This window comes from Gopherus evgoodei, chromosome 1, assembly GCF_007399415.2.
Source record: "Gopherus evgoodei ecotype Sinaloan lineage chromosome 1, rGopEvg1_v1.p, whole genome shotgun sequence".
Lineage (NCBI taxonomy): Eukaryota > Metazoa > Chordata > Testudines > Testudinidae > Gopherus > Gopherus evgoodei.
The window spans coordinates 160000135-160021921 of record NC_044322.1 but is presented as its reverse complement, the minus strand read 5'-3'; the positions used below and the strand labels follow the sequence as shown (position 1 = coordinate 160021921).

Here is a 21787-nt window from a genome sequence, read left to right as displayed (position 1 = left end):
AACCTCAGCAGAGTCTTCCTGCACTCACTCCCTGCTTGCTTCTTTAGCATTTTCAGCAGCCAAAACTTGTTAGACCTATTGTGGCAGCAGTTAGTTAGGTGCTGATGATGGCCATGGTCTCTTTCACAAGCACAACTGTTTCCTTAGGGTAATGGCCTGTTCTCAGCAGAGGCCAAGGTAGAGGGGGGCAAATTTTTTGGCCTGAGGGCCACACTGAGTTTCAAAAATTGTATGTAGGGCTGGTTAGGGGAGGCTGTGCCTCCCCAAACAGCCAGGTGTGGCCCGGCCCCCACCCCCATCTGATCCCCCCTCCTTCTTGCCCCCTGATGCCCCCCCCAGACCCTCCACCCCTGACTGCCCCCCACTGCTCCATCCAACCCCTCCTCTCATTCCTGACTGCCCCCCTGGGGCCCCTGCCCCATCCAACCAGCCCTTTTCCCTGACTGCCCCCAGAACCCCTGCCCCTGACTGCCCTCCACCGCCCCATCCAACCCCTCTCTGCTTTTTGACTAGCTTCCCGGACTCCTGCCCCCATTCAATCCCCCTTTTCCCCACTCTCTGACCACCCTGACCCCTATCCACACCCCCACTCCCTGACCACCACCCCGAACTCCCCTGCCCTCTATCCAATCCCCCTATTCCCAGCCCCCTTACCGCACTGCCTGGAGCACCGGTGGCTGGCGGCACTACAGCGCACCACCCAGAGCACCAGGACAGGCAGCCGTGCCTTCCGGCTGGAGCCAGCCATCCACTGCGCAGCACAGAGCACCGGGTCGGGCAGAGCAGCTACAGAGCTGTGGCCTGGCAAGAACCTGCAGCTCAGAGCTTTTTGCCGGCGGTGCAGTGAGCTGAGGCTGCGGGGAAGGGGCTGGGGGCAAGCCTCCTGGGCCAGGAGCTCAGGGGCCAAGCAGGAGGGTCCCGCGGGCCATAGTTTGCCCACCTCTGGGCCAAGGATTGAGCTGATTTGAATATTGGATTGCAGTTTGCACTAGTGTAAAGGTAGGTGAGGTGTGAGGAACATTGGTGAAACGCTGTGTGTAACATAGTCTGCCATCAGCTTGTTCTGTGGATAAACAGAGAACTTCAGTGCCCTATCTGCGTCACTGACACACCACACAAACACCATATTAAAATAAGTAGGGTAAACAAATTGTGCATGTGATACATGGAAAGACAACCTAGCCTAAAAAAACTCAAACCCCAAATAGGACAAATATCTGTGTTTTAGAATGAGACAAATGCTTGTTACATTTTTTCAGTGATTTTCTTAGCTGTTTGTATTTTTCATGTGGCAATGGTAAAAAGCTGCTTGCTTCTAATAGTGAACAAAGTGTAACATTAAAATAAAGAAAACAAACCCCCAAGTCCTTGCTTTCCCTAGGAAAGGTGTACCAGTATAGTGACGTAGCTGCCCTAGTGAAACCTCCCAGGGGAGATGCAGTTTGTAGATTATACCAGCTCCCCGAAGGAAATAAATGATACTAGCAAAAACTCTTTTTGCCAGCATGAAAATGTCGTGAGGAATCACACCCCCTAACCACATTATACCAGCAAAAATTTCCAGTGTAGACCTGGCCTAAGACTAGTGTGTCTGTGCTGCTCTGCTTCAATGCGGAGTTTCTGCCAGCCTTCCCTCATCCTGTCCTGTCAGGCTTTCTGCTACAGATTTAAAGGTACTGTGTACACATCCTCACAGTATCTTCAGATGAAGCTTTCCTCTGCAAAGCGGATTTTTACAACTTGTGTTTCTCTTGAATAATTCAACCAACTGGTCCTCTTAACATAGGAAACATACAAAGGTTAGTCCATGTTGCCCAGGATGCTTGCCTTGTTCTGTAGTAAGTAACTGAGAGGTCTTTTGCTATTAATTTATGGGCATAATGGACCTCAGTGACATGGCAGACTCATGTATTTACTGGGAGCCTTTTTGCGTGATAGGAAGATTCCCTACTTCTGCCCCTAGGCAAAAAGAAAAGAACACGGGGCCCTATTCTGATCTTATTTACATTGTTTTTTATACTGGGGAACTGCATGGACTTCACTGTACTTTGACTAACCCTGTTGTCAGAAAGATCAGAATTCGGCCCAGGGATTTTAGAGCAGGAAAACACCATTTTGTTTTCCTAATAGAATAGCACTGGTGAATCTATTCAAAAAAGTTCCTAGGTTTCTCTTTTATAATTCACCAAGGCAATTGAATTATGATAAAATAAGTTAACAGATTCATAGATTCTAGGGTTGGAAGGGACCTCAAGAGGTCATCAAGTCCAACCCCCTGCCCTCATGGCATGACCAAATACTGTCTGGACCATCCCTGATAGACATTTATCTAACCTACTTTTAAATATCTCCAGAGATGAGATTCCACAGCCTCCCTAGGCAGTTTATTCCAGTGTTTAACCACCCTGACAGTTAGGAACTTTTTCCTAATGTCCAACCTAAACCTCCCTTGCTGCAGTTTAAGCCCATTGCTTCTTGTTCTATCCTTAGAGGCTAAGAGGAACAAGTTTTCTCCCTCCTCCTTATGACACCCTTTTAGATACCTGAAAACTGCTATCATGGTCCCTCTCAGTCTTCTCTTTTCCAAACTAAACAAACCCAGTTCTTTCAGCCTTCCTTCATAGGTCATGTTCTCTAGACCTTCAGTCATTCTTGTTGTTCTTCTCTGGACCCTCTCCAATTTCTCCACATCTTTCTTGAAATGCAGTGCCCAGAACTGACACAATACTCCAGTTGAGGCCTAACCGGTGCAGAGTAGAGTGGAAGAATGACTTCTCGTGTCTTGCTCACAACACACCCATTAATGCATCCCAGAATCATGTTTGCTTTTTTTGCAACAGCATCACACTGTTGACTCATATTTAGCTTGTGGTCCACTATAATCCCTAGATCTCTTTCTGCCATACTCCTTCCTAGACAGTCTCTTCCCATTCTGTATGTGTGAAACTGATTGTTCCTTCCTAAGTGGAGCACTTTGCATTTGTCTTTATTAAACTTCATCCTGTTTACCTCAGACCATTTCTCCATTGAATTATGATCTTATCCAAAGCAATTGCAATCCCTCCCAGTTTGGTATCATCTGCAAACTTAATAAGCGTACTTTCTATGCCAGTATATAAGTTGTTGATGAAGATATTGAACAAAGCCGGTCCCAGAACAGACCCCTGTGGAACCCCACTTGTTATACCTTTCCAGCAGGATTGGAAACCATTAGTAACTACTCTCTGAGTATGGTTCTCCAGCCAGTTATGCACCCACCTTATAGTACCCCATCTAAGTTGTATTTGCCTAGTTTATTGATAAGAATATCATGCGAGACTGTATCGAATGCCCTACTAAAGTCTAGGTATACCACATCCACCGCTTCTCCCTTATCCACAAGTCTCATTATCCTATCAAAGAAAGCTATCAGATTGGTTTGACATGATTTGTTCTTTACCAATCCATGCTGGCTATTCCCTGTCACCTTACAACCTTCCAAGTGTTTGCAGATGATTTCCTTAATTACTTGCTCCATTATCTTCCCTGGCACAGAAGTTAAACTAACTGGTCTGTAGTTTTCTGGGTTGTTTTTATTTGCCTTTTTATAGATGGGCACTATATTTGCCCTTTTCCAGTCTTCTGGAATCTCTCCTGTCTCCCATGATTTTCCAGAGATAATAGCTAGAGGCTCAGATACCTCCTCTATTAGCTCCTGGAGTATTCTAGGATGCGTTTCATCAGGCCCTGCTGACTTGCAGGCATCTAACTTTTAAGAGATTTTTAACTTGTTCTTTTTTTATTTTATCTTCCAAACCTACCCCCTTCCCATTAACATTCACTATGTTAGGCATTCCTTCAGACTTCTTGGTGAAGACCGAAACAAAGAAGTCATTAAGCATCTCTGCCATTTCCAAGTGTACTGTTACTGTTTCTCCCTCCTCACTGAGCAGTGGGCCTTTTCTGTCCTTGGTCTTCCCCTTGCTTTTAATGTATTGATAAAAAGTCTTCTGGTTTCCCTTCATTCCTGTAGCTAGTTTGAGTTCATATTGTGCCTTTGCCTTTCTAATCTTGCCCCTGCATTCCTGCGTTGCTTGCCTATATTCATCCCTTTTAATTTGTCCTAGTTTCCATTTTTTATATGACTCCTTTTTATTTTTTAGATCATGCAAGATCTCATGGTTAAACTAAGGTGGTCTTTTGCCACATTTTCTATCTTTCCTACCCAGCGGAATAGCTTGCTTTTGGGCCCTTAATAGTGTCCCTTTGAAATACTACCAACTCTCCTCAGTTGTTTTTCCCCTCAGTCTTGATTCTCATGGGACCTTACCTATCAGCTCCCTGAGTTTACCAAAATCCGCCTTCCTGAAATTCATTGTCTCTATTTTGCTGTACTCCCTTCTACCCTTCCTTGGAATTGTGAACTCTATGATTTCATGATCACTTTCACCCAAGCTGCCTTCCACTTTCAAATTTTCAACGATTTCCTCCCTATTTGTTAAAATCAAATCTGGAACAGCTTCCCCTCAGTAGCTTTTTCAACCTTCTGAAATAAAAAGTTGTCTGCAATGCAGTCCAAGAACTTATTAGATGGTCTGTGCCCCGCGGTGTTATTTTCCCAACATATATCTGGATAGTTGAAGTCCCCCATCACCACCAAATCGTGGGTTTTGGATGATTTTGTTAGTTGTTTAAAAAAAGTCTCATCCACCTGGTGAGGTGGCCTGTAGTAGACTCCTAGAAGAACATCACCCTTGTTTTTACTCCTTTTAACCTAACCCAGAGACTCTCAACACTTCCATCTCTTATGTCCATCTCCACCTCAGTCCAAGTGTGTACATTATTAATATATAAGGCAACACCTTCCCTTTCCCCCCCGTCTATCCTTCCTGAGCAAGCTGTACCCATCCATACCAACATTCCAATCGTGTATTATCCCACCAAGTTTCGGTGATGTCAACAATGTCATAGTTGTATTTATTTCTTAACACTTCCAGTTCTTCCTGCTTAATACCCATACTTCTTGCATTTGTATATAGGCATCAAAGATGCTGATTTGATCTTGCCTCCTAGTTTTGCCCTGACCCTCCTTTCTCTCTGCCGTTATAGCCCATGCTCCCTCTTATTTCCGACCCATCTCCCAGGTCTCCATGTTCTCCACTTGCAACTACAATATTTTAAAAACCATGTTTCTTGTGAAAATATTAATGTGACATAGGTTATTGATTTTCCTAAATGCCAGGATGGTTTGTTGAATTTACAGCTGGGTGATTTTGAAAAGCAATAAATAACATCCCTACTGAAAAATAAGTAGTACAAAAATGAAAAATAATCTTTGTAAATACATTTTGTATAATAGTTAATGGTGTCCAACACAATTGAAGCACGGGTTGCTTTACAAAATCTTCAGGCTTTTAAAAATCATACCAGGCTGCAGGCAGAAATATGGAAGGTGGAGCTGATTACAATGCTATAATTAAGGTTTCCTAGCACTTTCTATTATAAACCCATGTTTTCAGTTGCTTTTAAGTTTGCCAAACTTCAATAATTTAGGCTGAAATTTCTCATGCCAGGTGTCTGCCTGAAGTTGAGGTTTCTGAGAAAGTTTCAGCAAAAATGGTTTGACCATTTCCTAGACTGAGATGACAGAGAAAAATAGGTAGTTTGACCAATGTTCATTTTTCCAAACATTTATTTGAAGAGCTCTATCTTCTCTATGTTTTGGAGCAGGAACTTAAAATTTGGCAGGGTCAAAGGTATGTCTTTTGTGTGTGACTATGCACCCAGATTTGACTGTTATAATCATCTGGAAATTTCCACTTGCACTTATTAATTAGAATTTGTCAGGGGCTTGCTGATATAATTTGTGGATGTGCTAATTGCACTGTGCATGGGAAGCCTTAATTCTGACATTGCCTAATTTCAGAGTACGTGACTTTACAATCTTAACACTCTTCTAGCATAGTTTTTTGTATGTAGTTTAATAAAAGGATGAGAGAGGTTGTGTATTAATAAAAACAGTTAAGAACTTAAGAACGGCCATACTGGGTCAGACCAAAGGTCCATCTAGTCCAGTATCCTGTCTTCTGACAATTGCTTATAGGAGCTGATGGTGCTAATCATCTACATTTATAACATCCTCAAGGTCAGATGGTAGCAGTTCTAGTCATTGTATGCAATGAAAATCCACAGAGAAGCAAAAAGGTGTCAGTGTACAGTAGAGGCATAAACAGCATCAGCAGCCATTCAGAACCTTCAGAAGAATTGGTGATGCAATGGAAACAGCTTAGATTCATTTTCAAGGCCCAGTCCTGCTGCCATTTAAGACAGTATGAAACTTCCATAGATTTAAATGAGAGCACAGCCAGATTTCGCATGTCTATTAATGAATGCAGAATTATGCTAGAACTCACGGAAATTTTAGAAAGTCTGTGTGACCTCTCTCTGAATGCCAAATGAATGCATTACATCAGTGAAATGCAAATGAATCTGTCACCTTAAAGATGTTATTTATTTCAGTGAATTCATTGGAGAAGCAGTAATTATAATGATGATTTTGACCCCAGTTCCGCAGCCTTCTTCATAACCATATGTGTAACTTTAAGCACCGGGGTAGTCCTGTTCACTTTAAAGTTAAGCATGTGCTGCCTTGGGACTATTCTAATTTTGGAAAAAATGAAAAATCTGTTTGCCTAGAAACCCTCGTATTCCTCACCAGAGAAAGCAGATGTAATCTCCTGCAAGCTTCTTCACTGCTGATTCCCTCAACAAAGCCTTTCGCTCCAGCAGAGAGAGAATTCTTCTCTGTTAGACCCCTCTTATCTTCTTTTATTATGTAAGGAAATCTCCCTAATTTGGTTGATGAAAGTTAATTGTTTATACATGAAAGACAAGGTTGCTAAGTACTTGACCTAGGATCAGAGGGCTAGAGAAATCTACTTGCTTATTGCACTCCTCTGCTGGGCAATCTTTTATCCCTAACTGTGAACTTATTCTGTGCCTCCATCCTCTTTGACTAGAGCGGGTCAAAAATGGAATCTCCCTTCCATGGGAAATGCTGACATTTTGGGGAAACAACTTATCTGAATTAGATTGAAAAGTCAAAATTTCCCATGAAATAAAATTTCTGAAATATTTTGTTTCATGCGAATTAAAACTTTTCATTTAGATAAAATCAAAATATTTCAATTTTGACATTTGATATTTTATTTTGTATGATTTGTTATATTCTTGTACTTTTGATTTTATTTAATTTTATATTTAAAAATAGGTTTCAGTTATTTTAAAAATAGAATATAATAGAATAACAACCAATTATTTTATGAGTGGTCATTCTTAAGTGTTATTGTAATTGACAGTTGCTTTGGTAACTGGTTATTGGGAAGGCTATGATTTTGTCATGGAGGTAATGGAAGTCACGAAATCTGTAACTTCCAAAGATTTCCATGATGTCAGCCCCTGTGGCTGGGAGCTGCAGGGTCCTGCTGCCTCTCACAGCACCAGGGAGCTGAGGTACCCCTGCTGCTCCCAGCCTCTGCGGGGGCCAGGGGGATCCCCGCAGCTCCCTGGCCACCCTGGATGGGGGCAGGGGGACCCCTGGAGCCCACGGCCACCATGGCAGGACAGGGGGACCCCCAGAGCTCCCCTCCGCTGGGGAGGGGACAGGGGGACCCTGGAGCTCTGAGCCCCCATGGGTGGTGGGGGTGCCAGAGCTACCAGCCACTCAGCAGCTGCCCAGTCCCTTCCCATTTTATCATGGTTATTTTTACTAAAATCAGGGACAGGTCACAGACTTCCATGAATTTTTCTTTATTGCCCGTGACCTGTCCGTGACTTTTACTAAAAATATCCATGACAAAATCTTAGCCTTAATTATTGGTATTGTAGTTGGTAGTCTAAATGGCATTTGGAAGTTAGTTACAGATATTCTGGCAGGCCATTGTTAATTGGTATTCTAACTGGTCATTAGTAATAGCTATGGAAATTGGTAATTGATATTCTAATTGGTTTGGTAATCTGTTTAGTAACTGGTATAACATAAAAATAAAAGTATCAAGAAAAGATACAAATAAAATTTAAAATTAGGATATAAAAAAATAAAAATGTCATTTTGAAACAACCTTATTGAAACACATTTTGATGTTGATGAGTCCACATTTTCTGGTGGAAAAATGTTCGATAACAGAAGAACATAAGAACGGCCATACCGGGTCAGACCAAAGGTCCATCTAGCCCAGTATCTGTCTGCTGACAGTGGCCAATGCCAGGTGCCCCAGGGGGAGGGATAGCTCAGTGGTTTGAGCATTGGCCTGCTAACCCCAGGGTTGTAAGTTCAGTTCTTGAGGGAGCCATTTGGGGATTTAGTTGGGGATTAGTGCTGCTTTGAGCAGGGGGTTGGACTAGATGATCTCCTGAGGTCCCTTCCAACCCTAATTATCTATGATTCTAACCCAACAGGCAATGATCAAGTGATCTCTCTCTCCTGCCATTCATCTCCATCCTCTGACAAACAGAGACCGGGGACGCCATTCCTTACCCATCCTGGCTAATAGCCATTTTTGGACTTAACCACCATGAGTTTATCCAGTTCTCTTTTAAACACTGATATAGTCCTAGCCTTCACAACCTCCTCAGGTAAGGAATTCCACAAGTTAACTGTGCCCTGCATGAAGAAGAACTTCCTTTTATTTGTTTTAAACCTGCTGCCTATTAATTTCATGTGGTGACCCCTAGTTCTTGTATTATGGGAATAAGTAAATAACTTTTCCTTATCCACTTTCTCAACATCACTCATGATTTTATATACCTCTATCATATCCCCCCTTAGTCTCCTCTTTTCCAAGCAGAAGACTCCTAGCCTCTTTAATCTTTCCTCGTATGAGACCCTCTCCAAACCCCTAATCATTTTAGTTGCCCTTTTCTGAACCTTTTCTAGTGCTAGAACATCTGTTTTGAGGTGAGGAGACCACATCTGTATACAGTATTCAAGATGTGGGCATACCATGGATTTATATAAGGGCAATAATATATTCTCAGTCTTATTATCTATCTCCTTTTTAATGATTCCTAACATCCTGTTTGCTTTTTTGACCACCTCTGCACACTGCATGGTCATCTTCAGAGAACTATCCACGATGACTCCAAGATCTTTTTCCTGACTCGTTGTAGCTAAATTAGCCCCCATCATATTGTATGTATAGTTGGGGTTATTTTTTCCAATGTGCATCACTTTACATTTATCCACAATAAATTTCATTTGCCATTTTGTTGCCCAATCACTTAGTTTTGTGAGATCTTTTTGAAGTTCTTCACAATCTGCTTTGGTCTTAACTATCTTGAGTAGTTTAGTATCATCTGCAAACTTTGTCACCTCACTGTTTACCCCTTTCTCCAGATCATTTATGAATAAATTGAATAGGATTGGTCCTAGGACTGACCTTTGGGGAACACCACTAGTTACCCCTCTCCATTCTGAGAATTTACCATTAATGCCCACTCTGTGTCCCCTGTCTTTTAACCAGTTCTCAGTCCATGAAAGGACTTTCCCTTTTATCCCATGACAGCTTAATTTACATAAGAGCCTTTGGTGATGGACCTTATCAAAGGCTTTCTGGAAGTCTAAGTACACTATGTCCACTGGATCCCCCTTGTCCACATGTTTCATAGATTCATAGACTCTAGGACTGGAAGGGACCTCGAAAGGTTATCGAGTCCAGTCCCCTGCCCTTATGGCAGGACCAAATACTGTCTAGACCATCCCTGATAGACATGTATCTAACCTACTTTTAAATATCTCCAGAGATGGAAATTCCACAACCTCCCTAGACAATTTATTCCAGTGTTTAACTACCCTAACAGTTAGGAACTTTTTCCTAATGTCCAACCTAAATCTCCCTTGCTGCAGTTTAAGCCCATTGCTTCTTGTTCTATCATTAGAGGCTAAGGTGAACAAGTTTTCTCCCTCCTCCTGATGACACCCTTTTAGATACCTGAAAACTGCTATCATGGTCCCTCTCAGTCTTCTCTTTTCCAAACTAAATAAACCCAATTCTTTCAGCCTTCCTTCATAGGTCATGTTCCCAAGACCTTTAATCATTCTTGTTGCTCTTCTCTGGACCCTCTCCAATTTCTCCACATCTTTCTTGAAATGCAGTGCCCAGAACTGACACAATACTCCAGTTGAGGCCTAACCAGAGTAGAGCGGAAGAATGACTTCTCATGTCTTGTTTACAACACACCTGTTAATGCATCCCAGAATCATGTTTGCTCTTTTTGCAACTGTATCACACTGTTGACTCATATTTAGCTTGTGGTCCACTATGACCCCTAGATCTCTTTCTGCCATACTCCTTCCTAGACAGTCTCTTCCCATTCTGTATGTGTGAAACTGATTGTTCCTTCCTAAGTGGAGCACTTTGCATTTGTCTTTATTGAACTTCATCCGGTTTACCTCAGACCATTCCTCCAATTTGTCCAGATCATTTTGAATTTTGACCCTGTCCTCCAAAGCAGTTGCAATCCCTCCCAGTTTGGTATCGTCTGCAAACTTAATAAGCGTACTTTCTATGTACTTTCTATGTTTGTTGACCCCTTCAAAGAACTCTAATAGCTTAGTAAGACACGATTGCCCTTTACAGAAACCACGTTGACTATTGCTCAACAGTTTGTTTTTCTATGTGTCTGACAATTTTCTTCTTAATTATTGTTTCGACTAATTTGCCCGGTACCGACGTTAGACTTACTGGTCTGTAATTGCTGGGATCACCTCTTGAGCCCTTTTTAAATATTGGCGTTACATTAGCTAACTTCCAGTCATTGAGTACCGAAGCCGATTTAAAGGACAGGTTACAAACATTAGTTAATAGTTCCGCAACTTCACATTTGAGTTCTTTCGGAACTCTTGGGTGAATGCCATCAGGTCCCAGTAACTTGTTAATGTTGAGTTTATCAATTAATTCCAAAACCTCTAGTGACACTTCAGTCTGTGACAGTTCCTCAGATTTGTCATCTACAAAAGCCAGCTCAGGTTTGGGAATCTCCCTAACATCCTCAGCCATGAAGACTGAAGCAAAGAATCCATTTAGTTTCTCGGCAATGACTTTATCGTCTTTAAGCGCTCCTTTTGTATTTCGATCGTCAAGGGGCCCCACTGGTTGTTTAGCAGGCTTCCTGAATCTGATGTACTTAAAAACATTTTGTTATTACCTTTGGAGTTTTTGGCTAGCCGTTCTTCAAACTCCTCTTTGGCGTTTCATATTACACTCTTGCACTTATTTGGCAGTGTTTATGCTCCTTTCTATTTGCCTCACTAGGATTTGACTTCCACTTTTTAAAGGAAGTCTTTTTATCTCTCACTGCTTCTTTTACATGGTTGTTTAGCCACAGTGGCTCTTTTTTAGTTTTTACTGTGTTTCTTAATTTGGGATATACATTAAAGTTGGATCTCTATTATGGTGTCTTTAAAAAGCGCCCATTCAGCTTGCAGGGATTTCACTTTAGTCACTGTACCTTTTTGACTTGTTTAACTAACCCCTTCATTTTCGTATAGTTCCCCCTTATGAAATTAAATGCCACAGTGTTGGGCTGTTGAGATGTTCTTCCCACCACTGGGATGTTACATGTTATTATATGATGGTCACTATTTGCAAGCGGTCCTGCTATAGTTACCTCTTGGACCAGCTCCTGTGCTCCACTCAGGATTAAATCTCGAGTTACCTCTCCCCTTGTGGGTTCCCGTACCAGGTGCTCCATGAAGCAGTCATTTCAAGTATCGAAAAATTTTATCTCTGCATTTCGTCCTGAAGTGAAATGTTCCCAGTCAATATGGGGATAATTGAAATCCCTCACTATTATTGGGTTCTTAATTTTGATAGCCTCTCTAATTTCCTTTAGCGTTTCATCATCACTGTTACTGTCCTGGTCAGGTGGTCGATAATAGATCCCTAATGTTATATTTTTATTAGAGCATGACATTTCTATCCATAGAGATTCTATGGAACATGTGGATTTGCTTAAGATTTTTACTTCATTTGAATCTACATTTTCTTTCACATATAGTGCCACTCCCCCCCCGCACGACCTGTTCTGTCCTTCCGATATATTTTGTACCCCGGAATGATTGTGTCCCACTGATTGGTCTCAGTCCACTAGGTTTCTCTGATGCCTATTACATCAATATCCTCCTTTATCACAAGGCACCCTAGTTCACCCATCTTATTATTTAGACTTCTAGCATTTGTGTACAAGCACTTTAAAAACTTGTCCCTGTTTATTTGTCTGCCCTTTTCTGAGGTGCCAGATTCTTTTTTATGTGACAGTTTGCCATCTGATCTGGCCCTTACATTATCCTCTTCCATCCTCTGTTCCTGACTGTAAACTGGAGATTCTCTATCATCAGACTCTCCCCTAAGAGAAATCTGTGTCCGATCCACATGCTCCTCTGCAGCAGTCGGCTTTCCCCCCATCTCCTAGTTTAAAAACTGCTTTACAACCTTTTTAAGGTTTAGTGCCAGCAGTCTGATTCCACTTTGGTTTAGGTGGAGCCCATCTCTCCTGTGTAGGCTCCCTCATCCCAAAAGTTTCCCCAGTTCCTAATGAACATAAACAGGGCCGTCCTTAGCCATAGGCAGAGTAGGCAGCCACCTAGGGCACCACTAGGTCTGGGGGCACCACTCTTCGAGAGCCTGAACGGACGGGAAGCAGTGGAGCATGTAAGAGCAGGGCTGCTGGGTCCTAGAGAGAGCCGAATGCAGCACAGTCTGAGGGAGGAGATTGGCTCCTGGTGTCTCTGGGAAGGGGTGGGGGAAGGAAATCACCTGTGGGTGTACCTCTTTCCCCTGGCGTGAGGTGAGGCAGGCTCTGCGGCTCTGGCAGTATCCTTTGTTGTCCCCCATAACGTCCATTCTTCTCCCCTCTGCCCCACAGAGCATCCCCCGTTTCTCCATCCCCGCCATGGAGCACCCCTCTCTTCCCCCTCCCCTCCATCAGGGCTGGGTTGGTGAGGTGCTGGGGGGGAGGGGAGGCTGGCTGGCTGCCTGCTGAGGAATGACAGTGAAAGTAACTCACTTCCTCAGCAGGCAGACAGGATTGGAATGTCACACAGGGCTGGGCTGGGGATAGCCAGATAGCATGTGTGAAAAATCAGGACAGGAGGTTGGGGTAGGGTGAGCAGATGTCCCACTTTTATAGGGCCAGTCCCAGTTTTTGGGTCTTTTTCTTATATAGGCTCCTATTCTCCCCCATCCCTGTCCTGATTTTTCACACTTGCTGTCTGGTCACCCTAGATAGGGGTAATTGGTGCCTATATAAGACAAAACCCCAAATACCAGGACTGGCTCTATAAAATCAGGACATCTGGATCTGATCACCCTAGCTGGGGAGCGCATCTCTCCCCTGGGCTGGCAGTGATCCATCTCGTCCGGGGGGAGCTGCACAGGGCAGGATGAGCTGCTGTGTCTCCATGGGTGCCCCGTCCCTGAGATCAGATGCTGTGCTAACTTCACCGTGGTTCATTGGGCTGGCAGTGGTGCCCACTGGCGTGTGATTGGACTTGAGGGTTTGCTGCTGCTGTTGCCACCTATCTCCTCCTCTACTGCAGCTGTTGGACTAGCAAGCTGAGGGGTGAGCCAAGCATGAAAGCAGTACTGTGTTGCCTTTTAAAGTGTCATTTAACAACTTTGTATGCCAAAAATGCTTGCTAACAATCCTGAATTCAATTTCAATATTTTTTTTTAAAAAATCAATATCTTCGCCAAAACCAGAAAATTTAAGTTGTTGACAATTATTTGTGACAAGTTTGGTGTGGGGAACGGAGTGGACCAGTTTTCATCAGAGAAACAAAAAATGTTGACAGACTTTTCTATAGCCCTGTTACTGCTAAATAGAGCCCTCCAACAACTGTAATATGCTCGTCTCCTTACTAATGTATAGAGCAGGGGTTGGCACACGAGCTGATTTTTTGATGGCACACAGCGGCGAGCTGAGTGGTTCAGCCCATCACTGCTCTGGGGTTCCAGCTGCTGCCCCATTGACACCCAGGGTCCCAGCCACCGGTCCCACTCAGCACCCTCTGCTGGCCTGGGGACGCCCAATGAACCCCAGGCTGGCAGCGGCTGAGTAGGCCAGAGGCTGAAACCCCAGCTGAGCCACTCAACCCACTGTCGGCCTGGGGTTCCATTCTCTCAGCTGGCAGCGGGCTGACGGGACTAAATTCAACGAAATAGGAAAACAAGAGCAACTAATGACAAAGTGCAAGAGCCTAGAGCAGTAGTCCCCAACCTTTTTCATCTGGCGGGTGCCAGATGAAGGACCGTGGTGGCGGACAAGCATCTGCTGAAATGATGCCGAATTTCGGCGGCATTTCAGCAGATGCTCGTCCTCCGGCCAGTACGTGGGTGCACTGAGAGGCCCCTGCGGGCACCGGGGCACCTGCGGGCACCGGGTTGGGGACCCCTGACCTAAAGAGCCTCCTGAAGCACGGTGATGGTTTTGATTTAAATGGACTTGAACTGTACGAAAAATTGAGTTGTTGCCACATGCAAAATCGATGATGGACATTGTACAGTTTATTCATACTAGCAAACTTGTTGACATATATCCTAATGTGTACATTGCCACTCGTATTCTACTGACAATTTCTGTAACAGTAGCATCAGGAGAACAGAGTTTTTCAAAACTAAAGCTCATTAAAAACTATCTCCGCTCTACAATGAGTCAGGAACACTTGACTGGTCTTGCTATTCTTGCAATCGAGCAAGACATCACTTTGTCTTTGTCATACGATGACATTATTACTGATTTTGCAGCCAAAAATGCCAGAAAGATTGCTTTTAATTAAAAACTAATCCTTGTTTCAATACTACTTCATAGAAATTTCCAATAAGATGTTGACAAATTAAAAAAATGATATTATTTGCATCATTCTGTCAAATCAGAATTTTTTCTATAGTGCTCCTTCTTTAGTGCTAGTCCATCAGCATTACAGTGTGCTTAATTAAGTTAAACTGGTTTTAATAACATGCATGTGGCAAGTTTTCCAGTACTGTAAGCTTATGTTTGTGTTGCTAAGAGGAAGACAGGCACGGGGGCACCAGTTTAATAATCTCGCCTAGGGCACCATAAATCCTAAGGACGGCCCTGAACGTAAACCCCTACACCATCGTCTCATCCACGTATTGAGACTCTGAAGCTCTGCCTGCCTACCTGGCCCTGCATGTGGAACTGGGAGCATTTTGAGAATTCCATCATAGATGTCCTGGATTTCAGTCTCTTCCCTAGCAGCCTAAATTTGGCTTCCAGGACATCTCTCCTACCCTTCCATATGTCATTGATACCTACATGTACCACAACCACTAGCTCCTCCCCAGCACTACACATAAGTCTGTCTAGATGCCTCGAGAGATCTACAGCCTTCGCACCAGGCAGGCAAGTCACCATACGGTTCTCCCAGTCATCACAAGCCCAGCTATCTACGTTTCTGATGATCGAATCTCCCATTACCAACATCTTCCTTTTCCTAGAAACTGGAGTTCCCTCCCCCGGGGAGGTAACCTCAGTGCGAGAGGCAATCCCAGCACCATCCGGAAGGAGGGTCCCAACTATGGGAAGGTTTCCCTCTGCTCCCATTGACTGATCTGCTTCCCTGACCCTTTCTTCCTCCTCAACAGCACAGGGGCTGTCTGACCGGAGGTGGGACAATTCTACAGTATCCCAGAAAGCCTCATCAGCATACCTCTCTGCCTTTCTTAGCTCCTCCAGTTCCGCCAACCTGGCCTCCAAAGTCCGTACATGGTGTCTGAGGGCCAGGAGTTCCTTGCACCGACTGCACACATACACCACCCGCCCACAGGGCAGGTAATCATACATACTACACTCAGTGCAATAAACTGGATAGCCCCAAATCTGCTGCTGGGCTTCTGCCTGCATTGTCTCCTAGGTAATGAAAGGGTGATTTAAGAAAGATTTTGAATGTAGTTTGGTTTATAGGTTTTAAGGGGACTAAAGATCCCTTGTTGGTCCTACCCACGCCCTTCCCACTCCCCTTCTAAACTCCCTTGCGAAACTCCCTGTTAGCAGCCCTGGTCGCTTGTGCGCAGCTTTATAAAGCCCTGGCCTGAGTGAATGCCCCACCCACTGATTAAGGCTCAGCCAATTACCAGAGGCTTCTAGCTTTCAAACCTTCCTTTGAAGCTCACAGCCTCCAACTGCCAGCCACAGCACACGGTCCTTCAAACAACCAAACAAACAAACAGACTGACAAACACAAGATAAACACACACTACAGACAGTCATTTACCCCACAGATGCTGGTATGGTGGGACTTCGTGGTCTGAAATGCCAATTAATGACATCCTAATCTAAAATTCATTATGAGTTTCATTTTCCTTCTACTTTTTAAATCATTCTCTTACACTTGCACTGTGTGTGATGAAGATGATTTTGGGAAGTTTAGTTCACTCTAGTCAAAGTACAATATGTAAGATGCTTAAAATGTATCCTGCCAAAGACAGTAGTGCTGGATCTAAATTTCTAAATCTGTCTAATTGAAGATCGAGATATTCCTTATTTTTCTACAATTTTAGCTATTTTCTTCAATTTAGTGGACAAGCCCTGAGCAACCACTTGTTCCATATTACATCTCCTTTTGGCAGGAGATGGCTCATTTCCATTTAGAAGAGTTTTTATAGTGAAAAAACTCAAGTTACAAAACACACTGAAACTTGACTTACAGATTTACAAATACAATTTTAAAAGGAAAATGCAATTAAAACAAGCCTAGTTTATTTTTTACTCATTAGGTGGACTAGTAGTTGAAATATATTTTAACCTGTTGTTTTAGTTAAACTAGTGTAACTACACCACTACCTCACTATAATGTGACCTGATATAACATGAATTCGGATATAACGAGGTAAAGCAGCACTCTGGGGGACAGGGGCGGGGCAGGCTGTGCACTCCAGTGGATCAAAGCACGTTCAATATAACGCAGTTTCACCTATAACACGGTAAGATTTTTTGGCTCCCGAGGACAGCGTTATATTGAGGTAGAGGTGTACTAGTAAAGAAAGCCTTAATTTTTAGTCAATAAATGTATATTTTGGATGAATATTATGAGGCTATGAACATTTTTTAGGTTATGAAAGTATTTTTTTGGATTATATCTCCGTAAGTATTTATAACTGGCCCAGTTCTTTATGCTATAGTATAAAAGAGTTATGAAGCATATACTTACTGCGCTATTCTTGGTGCTTATGATGTGTTGCATATTATGAAATCTTTACAGTGAGAATAAACTATCCTATGGAGTAAAAATCTATATCAAAACAATGTCAAACAGTAGAAGTTGGTGTACCAAAAAGTTACAATGGTATTTTCTGTGTTATCAAATGAGCTTCATTAGTGGCCTTTCTTTCAGTCAATAGTATTCTAAGCTAAGCTAGTACTTGGGCTAGTTGTGGGAATAAAGTGCTACATAATGAGTGAAATCCTGGATTCACTGAAGTTAATGATAAACTTCTCTTTATTGACTTCAGTGGGGCCAGGTTTTCACCCAGTATAAGGGTATCACATTTACATGTAATGTGTAGTAATTTTAATTGACTGATAAGGCCTGACATACTGGTCCTTCGTCAGTCTACTGAAGACCTGAGGTAAAGCCAAGAGTACTTTAAACTCGTCCTTATAGGACATAAAGGACCAGTGTAGAGGGCCATATCCCTATTACAATTATAAATAAATAAATAAATAACTATTAACGTATTTTTAAAACATACCCTTCAAAAAGGTGTGATTTGTCTTTCCCTTGAATTCTGTGATACAATCTGTGGTGATACTGACATCAAGGAAAAGATAGCCAGCCACTGGTTTCTCAGCCTTGCCTTTCTGGATTCCCCTCTCCTAATCCTCGCACAGCGGGCTCTTTAAACTAATGTTGTTACTGTTCTTGAGGTTTGCTCCATTTGGAGATTGTAATATTGCACCATTAGGAGCATGCTTAAGCACATAGCATATTGTCAACTCCCAGATGACCTCCATTAGTCAGATAAGGACAGCGTTTCAAAACAAATATCCTCTGGCTTGTGAAAAAAAAAAGGAAGGATGGTTTCAGAGCCAGTATATGGGTGTATTTTGTTAATTACTTTTAGACAGTGGCCTGTGGTATTGGGAGCAGGCATGTTGCTCCCTCCAGAAGTATTTGAGCTTATTCTGGCCAGGGATGTGCTCCTTGCCTGTGGAACACTCCGAACATAGACTAGAGTGTGAATCAGAAAGATCCCTCAATGGCAAGGGTCCCCTCAGTGTTACTGGCGCAGGGTGGAGAGAGAACACAGAGGAGGAGATATAAAGGAGAAGAGGAGACCGAGAAAGGGAAGAGGGAATCTGGAGATGAAAGGAAAACAAGATACGGAAGGATGGGCCCTGAAGTGGTAACGAGGTGACAGAAATAATGTGGAGAGAATCTACCGCCTATTTTCTTGGTGCTTGTGATCAAGTTCATTTTCTGGCATTTCAGTGTCCTAGTTAGAATCTTTGCTAATAATTCCAGCAGTGGGGACACATTGTGTGTAAATTCTTTCTGCATATTAACTAACCTAGGTTTAGTGGATTGCCAAATCCCAACATGTCATATGCTTGGTTCTTCTCTTTCCCCCTCCATTTTTGTTTTCATTTCATTATAGAAACATTTAACACAAAGCATGGCTGTTTCCTGTCACCTGACCAATATTTTCAGGTTACAAAGTTTAAGCAATGGGTCATTTTTTACCTCTTTAGAAACAAAGGAGAGGCATTCCTGAGAAGTACAAATGCACGTCACACTCACTAGTGTATCTCCCGGGTGCAGTTGAAGGAAAAAGAACTCTAAATCCAAGGAATCAGAGAAGGTACATTAGTGGATCACAGATACAGATTAGAATGAAAATCCAATTAGTCAGTGATGTGCTGCAATCAACAGTCTCTGTGTTAATGTGGCTTCAGCTTTATAAATGATGGTTAACTAGATGTCATCTGTTAGAGTGCCATCTAGGCAGTTTTATGAATACAGAACACTACATTCAGGTGTGAGCAAATAAAATGTCTTTCTCTTCGTCAGCATCATTAATGAGTCAAATACTGAAGGTCCTGAATTTCAGTGCACAACAACCATATTGTTAGATTGGGTATACTTTCAAAGGTTGTTATTAAGCAGCTAGAAACAGACCCAGATCATACCATTTGGATCTAAGGTCTTCATTCATCCGATCAAATATGGGTGCGGCTATGAGTTTAATCTGCAGATCTAAATTTGAGGGCTGTTCTAATTTAGGGCATGTCTACATGAGGAAGTTATGCTGGATAGGTAGAATGTGAATTTAATGTGCTATAGCTATTTCAGAATAGATTCCAAAGTGGGCACATTCTGCAATAGCTATTCTGGTCAATTTCCCTGTACAGACAAGCCCTTAGAGTTTTGATTCAGGGCTATCTTTAGGAGGAAAGAATCAAGTAGGATCTTCTGCACAGTATGTCTCTTTTTGCCACATTACTTTTGTTGTCGTCTTTGAGGGGAAAAGACAAATATTTATATGTTTTGCTTTTAAGATATCCAAATATGAAGAATATTACTTTTATTTTTTTTGTTGGGCAGAGACTTGACATAAAACTTGAAGCAACTGTCTGGATTTTTGCTTCAAAGCTGAGGTATTAACTCCTGAGTAATAGAGATTGTAATGGAGAGGCTAGCACCCAACTAATATACAGGATCAAAGCCTTTGGAAAATGGCAGTTGGATTCCTAAGTCACTTTAGAAAAAAATTGTGGACAAGGGGGATCCTGTGGATATACTGTACTTAGATTTTTCAGAAAGCCTTTGATAAGATCCCTCACCAAAGGCTCTTAAGCAAAGTAAGCTGTCATGGGATAAGAGGAAAGGTCCCCTCATGGATCCTTAACTGGTTAAAAGATAGGAAACAAAGGGTAGGAATATATGGTCAGTTTTCAGAACAGGGAGAGGTAAATAGTTGTGTCCCCCAGGGGTCTGTACTGGGCTCATTCCTATTCAGCATATTCATAAATGATCTGGGCAAAGGGATAAAAAGTGAGGTGGCAAAATTTGCAGATGATACAAAACTACTCAAGATAGCTAAGTCTGACGCAGGTTGCGAAGAGCTACAAAAGGATCTCTCAAAACTGGGTGACTGGGCAACAAAATGGCAGATGAAATTCCATGTTGATAAATGCTAAGTAATGCACATTAGAAAACATAATCCAACCTATACATGTAAAATGATGGGGTCTAAACTAGCTGTTACCACTCAAGAAAGAGATCTTGGAGTCATTGTGGATAGTTCTCTGAAAACATCCACTTAATGTGCAGCGGCAGTCAAAAAAGCTAACAGAATGTTGGGAATCATTAAGAAAGGGATAGATAATAAGACACAAAATATCATATTGCCTCTATATAAATCCATGGTACGCTCACATCTTGAATCCTGAATGCCGATGTAGTCACTCCATCTCAAAAAAGATGCACCGGAATTGGAAAAGGTTCAGAAAAGGGCAACAAAAATGATTAGGGATATGGAACGTCTGCCACATGAGGAGAGATTAATAAGAGTGGGAGTTTTCAGCATGGAAGAGAGACAGCTAAGGTGGGATATGATAGAGATCTATAAAATCATGACTGGTGTGGAGAAAGTAAAGAAGGAGGTGCTATTTAGTTCTTCTCATAACATAAGAACTAGAGGTCGCCAAATGAAATTAATATGCAGCAGGTTTAAAACAAACAAAAGGAAGTATTTGTTCACACAGTCAGTCTGTGGAACTCTTTGTCAGAGGATGTTGTGAAGGCCAAGACTATAACAGGGTTCAAAAAAGAAATAGATAAATCCACAGAGGATAGGTCCGTTAATGGCTATTAGCCAAGATGGGCAGGGATGGTGTCCCTAGCCTCTGTTTGCCAGAAGGTGGGAATGGGTGACAGGAAATGGTTCACTTGATAATTGCCTGTTCTATCCATTCCCTCTGGGGCACCTGGCATTGGCCACTGTCGGAAGACTGGATGCTGGGCTAGATGGACCTTTGGTCTGATCCAGTAGGACCGTTCTTATGTTCTTGGAGTGAATCAAGAATAGAGCCATTTTTAAATGGATCAGTGTAGCCTCATCACCACTACTCATGTAGTAGAAAAAGGCTGCAACCTCCAGTGCAGTCTGTAGGTTGTAGCAGTGGCTGTGGTGTGCTGATATAACTGCCAGCTTCCTCCCAGCTTCCTGCATTTCACTCACTAACAGCAATCCTTGTCATCTCTGCATAGGTGAAGTATATTTTATGTACAGTATATAACTGTGAAGTGTCACCGTTTAGTAATATTTTCTTTCTTCCTTCAGGTTACAAGACCCTTTTGAAAGGAATTTCAGGGAAGTTCAGCAGTGGAGAACTTGTTGCAATTATGGGTCCTTCTGGGGCTGGGAAATCAACACTCATGAATATCCTGGCAGGGTACAGGTCAGTATAAAGGACCACGCTGATAATTTAGTCTGACCTCCATTGAGAAAGCAAAAGGACTCTGTAGTGGTCCCTCATTCTGGAGTGGGGAGGGAGGCCACTCTGCCTCACTCCAGGCACACAGTAACCAATAGTCTGGGGAGACATTCTGACCGTCTGGGCGGGGAAGAGCACAAACCATCTTTAGCTACAGCCTTCAGGCTGGAGCAGACAGCAAACACAGTCTGGGGCCCTCACAGCTTTTTGGGTGTGGCTAAGAAAGTCAGAGCCTGGCACAGGGCCTTCCAGCCAAGGGGAAGTAGGCTGCCATCCCAGGGGTGGGGTT

The 21787-nt window shown here is 42.8% G+C and overlaps 1 protein-coding gene across 1 annotated transcript in view; it reads left to right on the top strand.

The window, feature by feature from the left end:
• ABCG1 (ATP binding cassette subfamily G member 1) overlaps positions 1 to 21787 on the top strand; it is a 95217-nt gene that overhangs the window by 45569 nt on the left and 27861 nt on the right. The window contains 1 exon segment of the mRNA XM_030577189.1: positions 21345 to 21462. Within this exon segment, the coding sequence (XP_030433049.1) occupies positions 21345 to 21462 (118 nt within the window).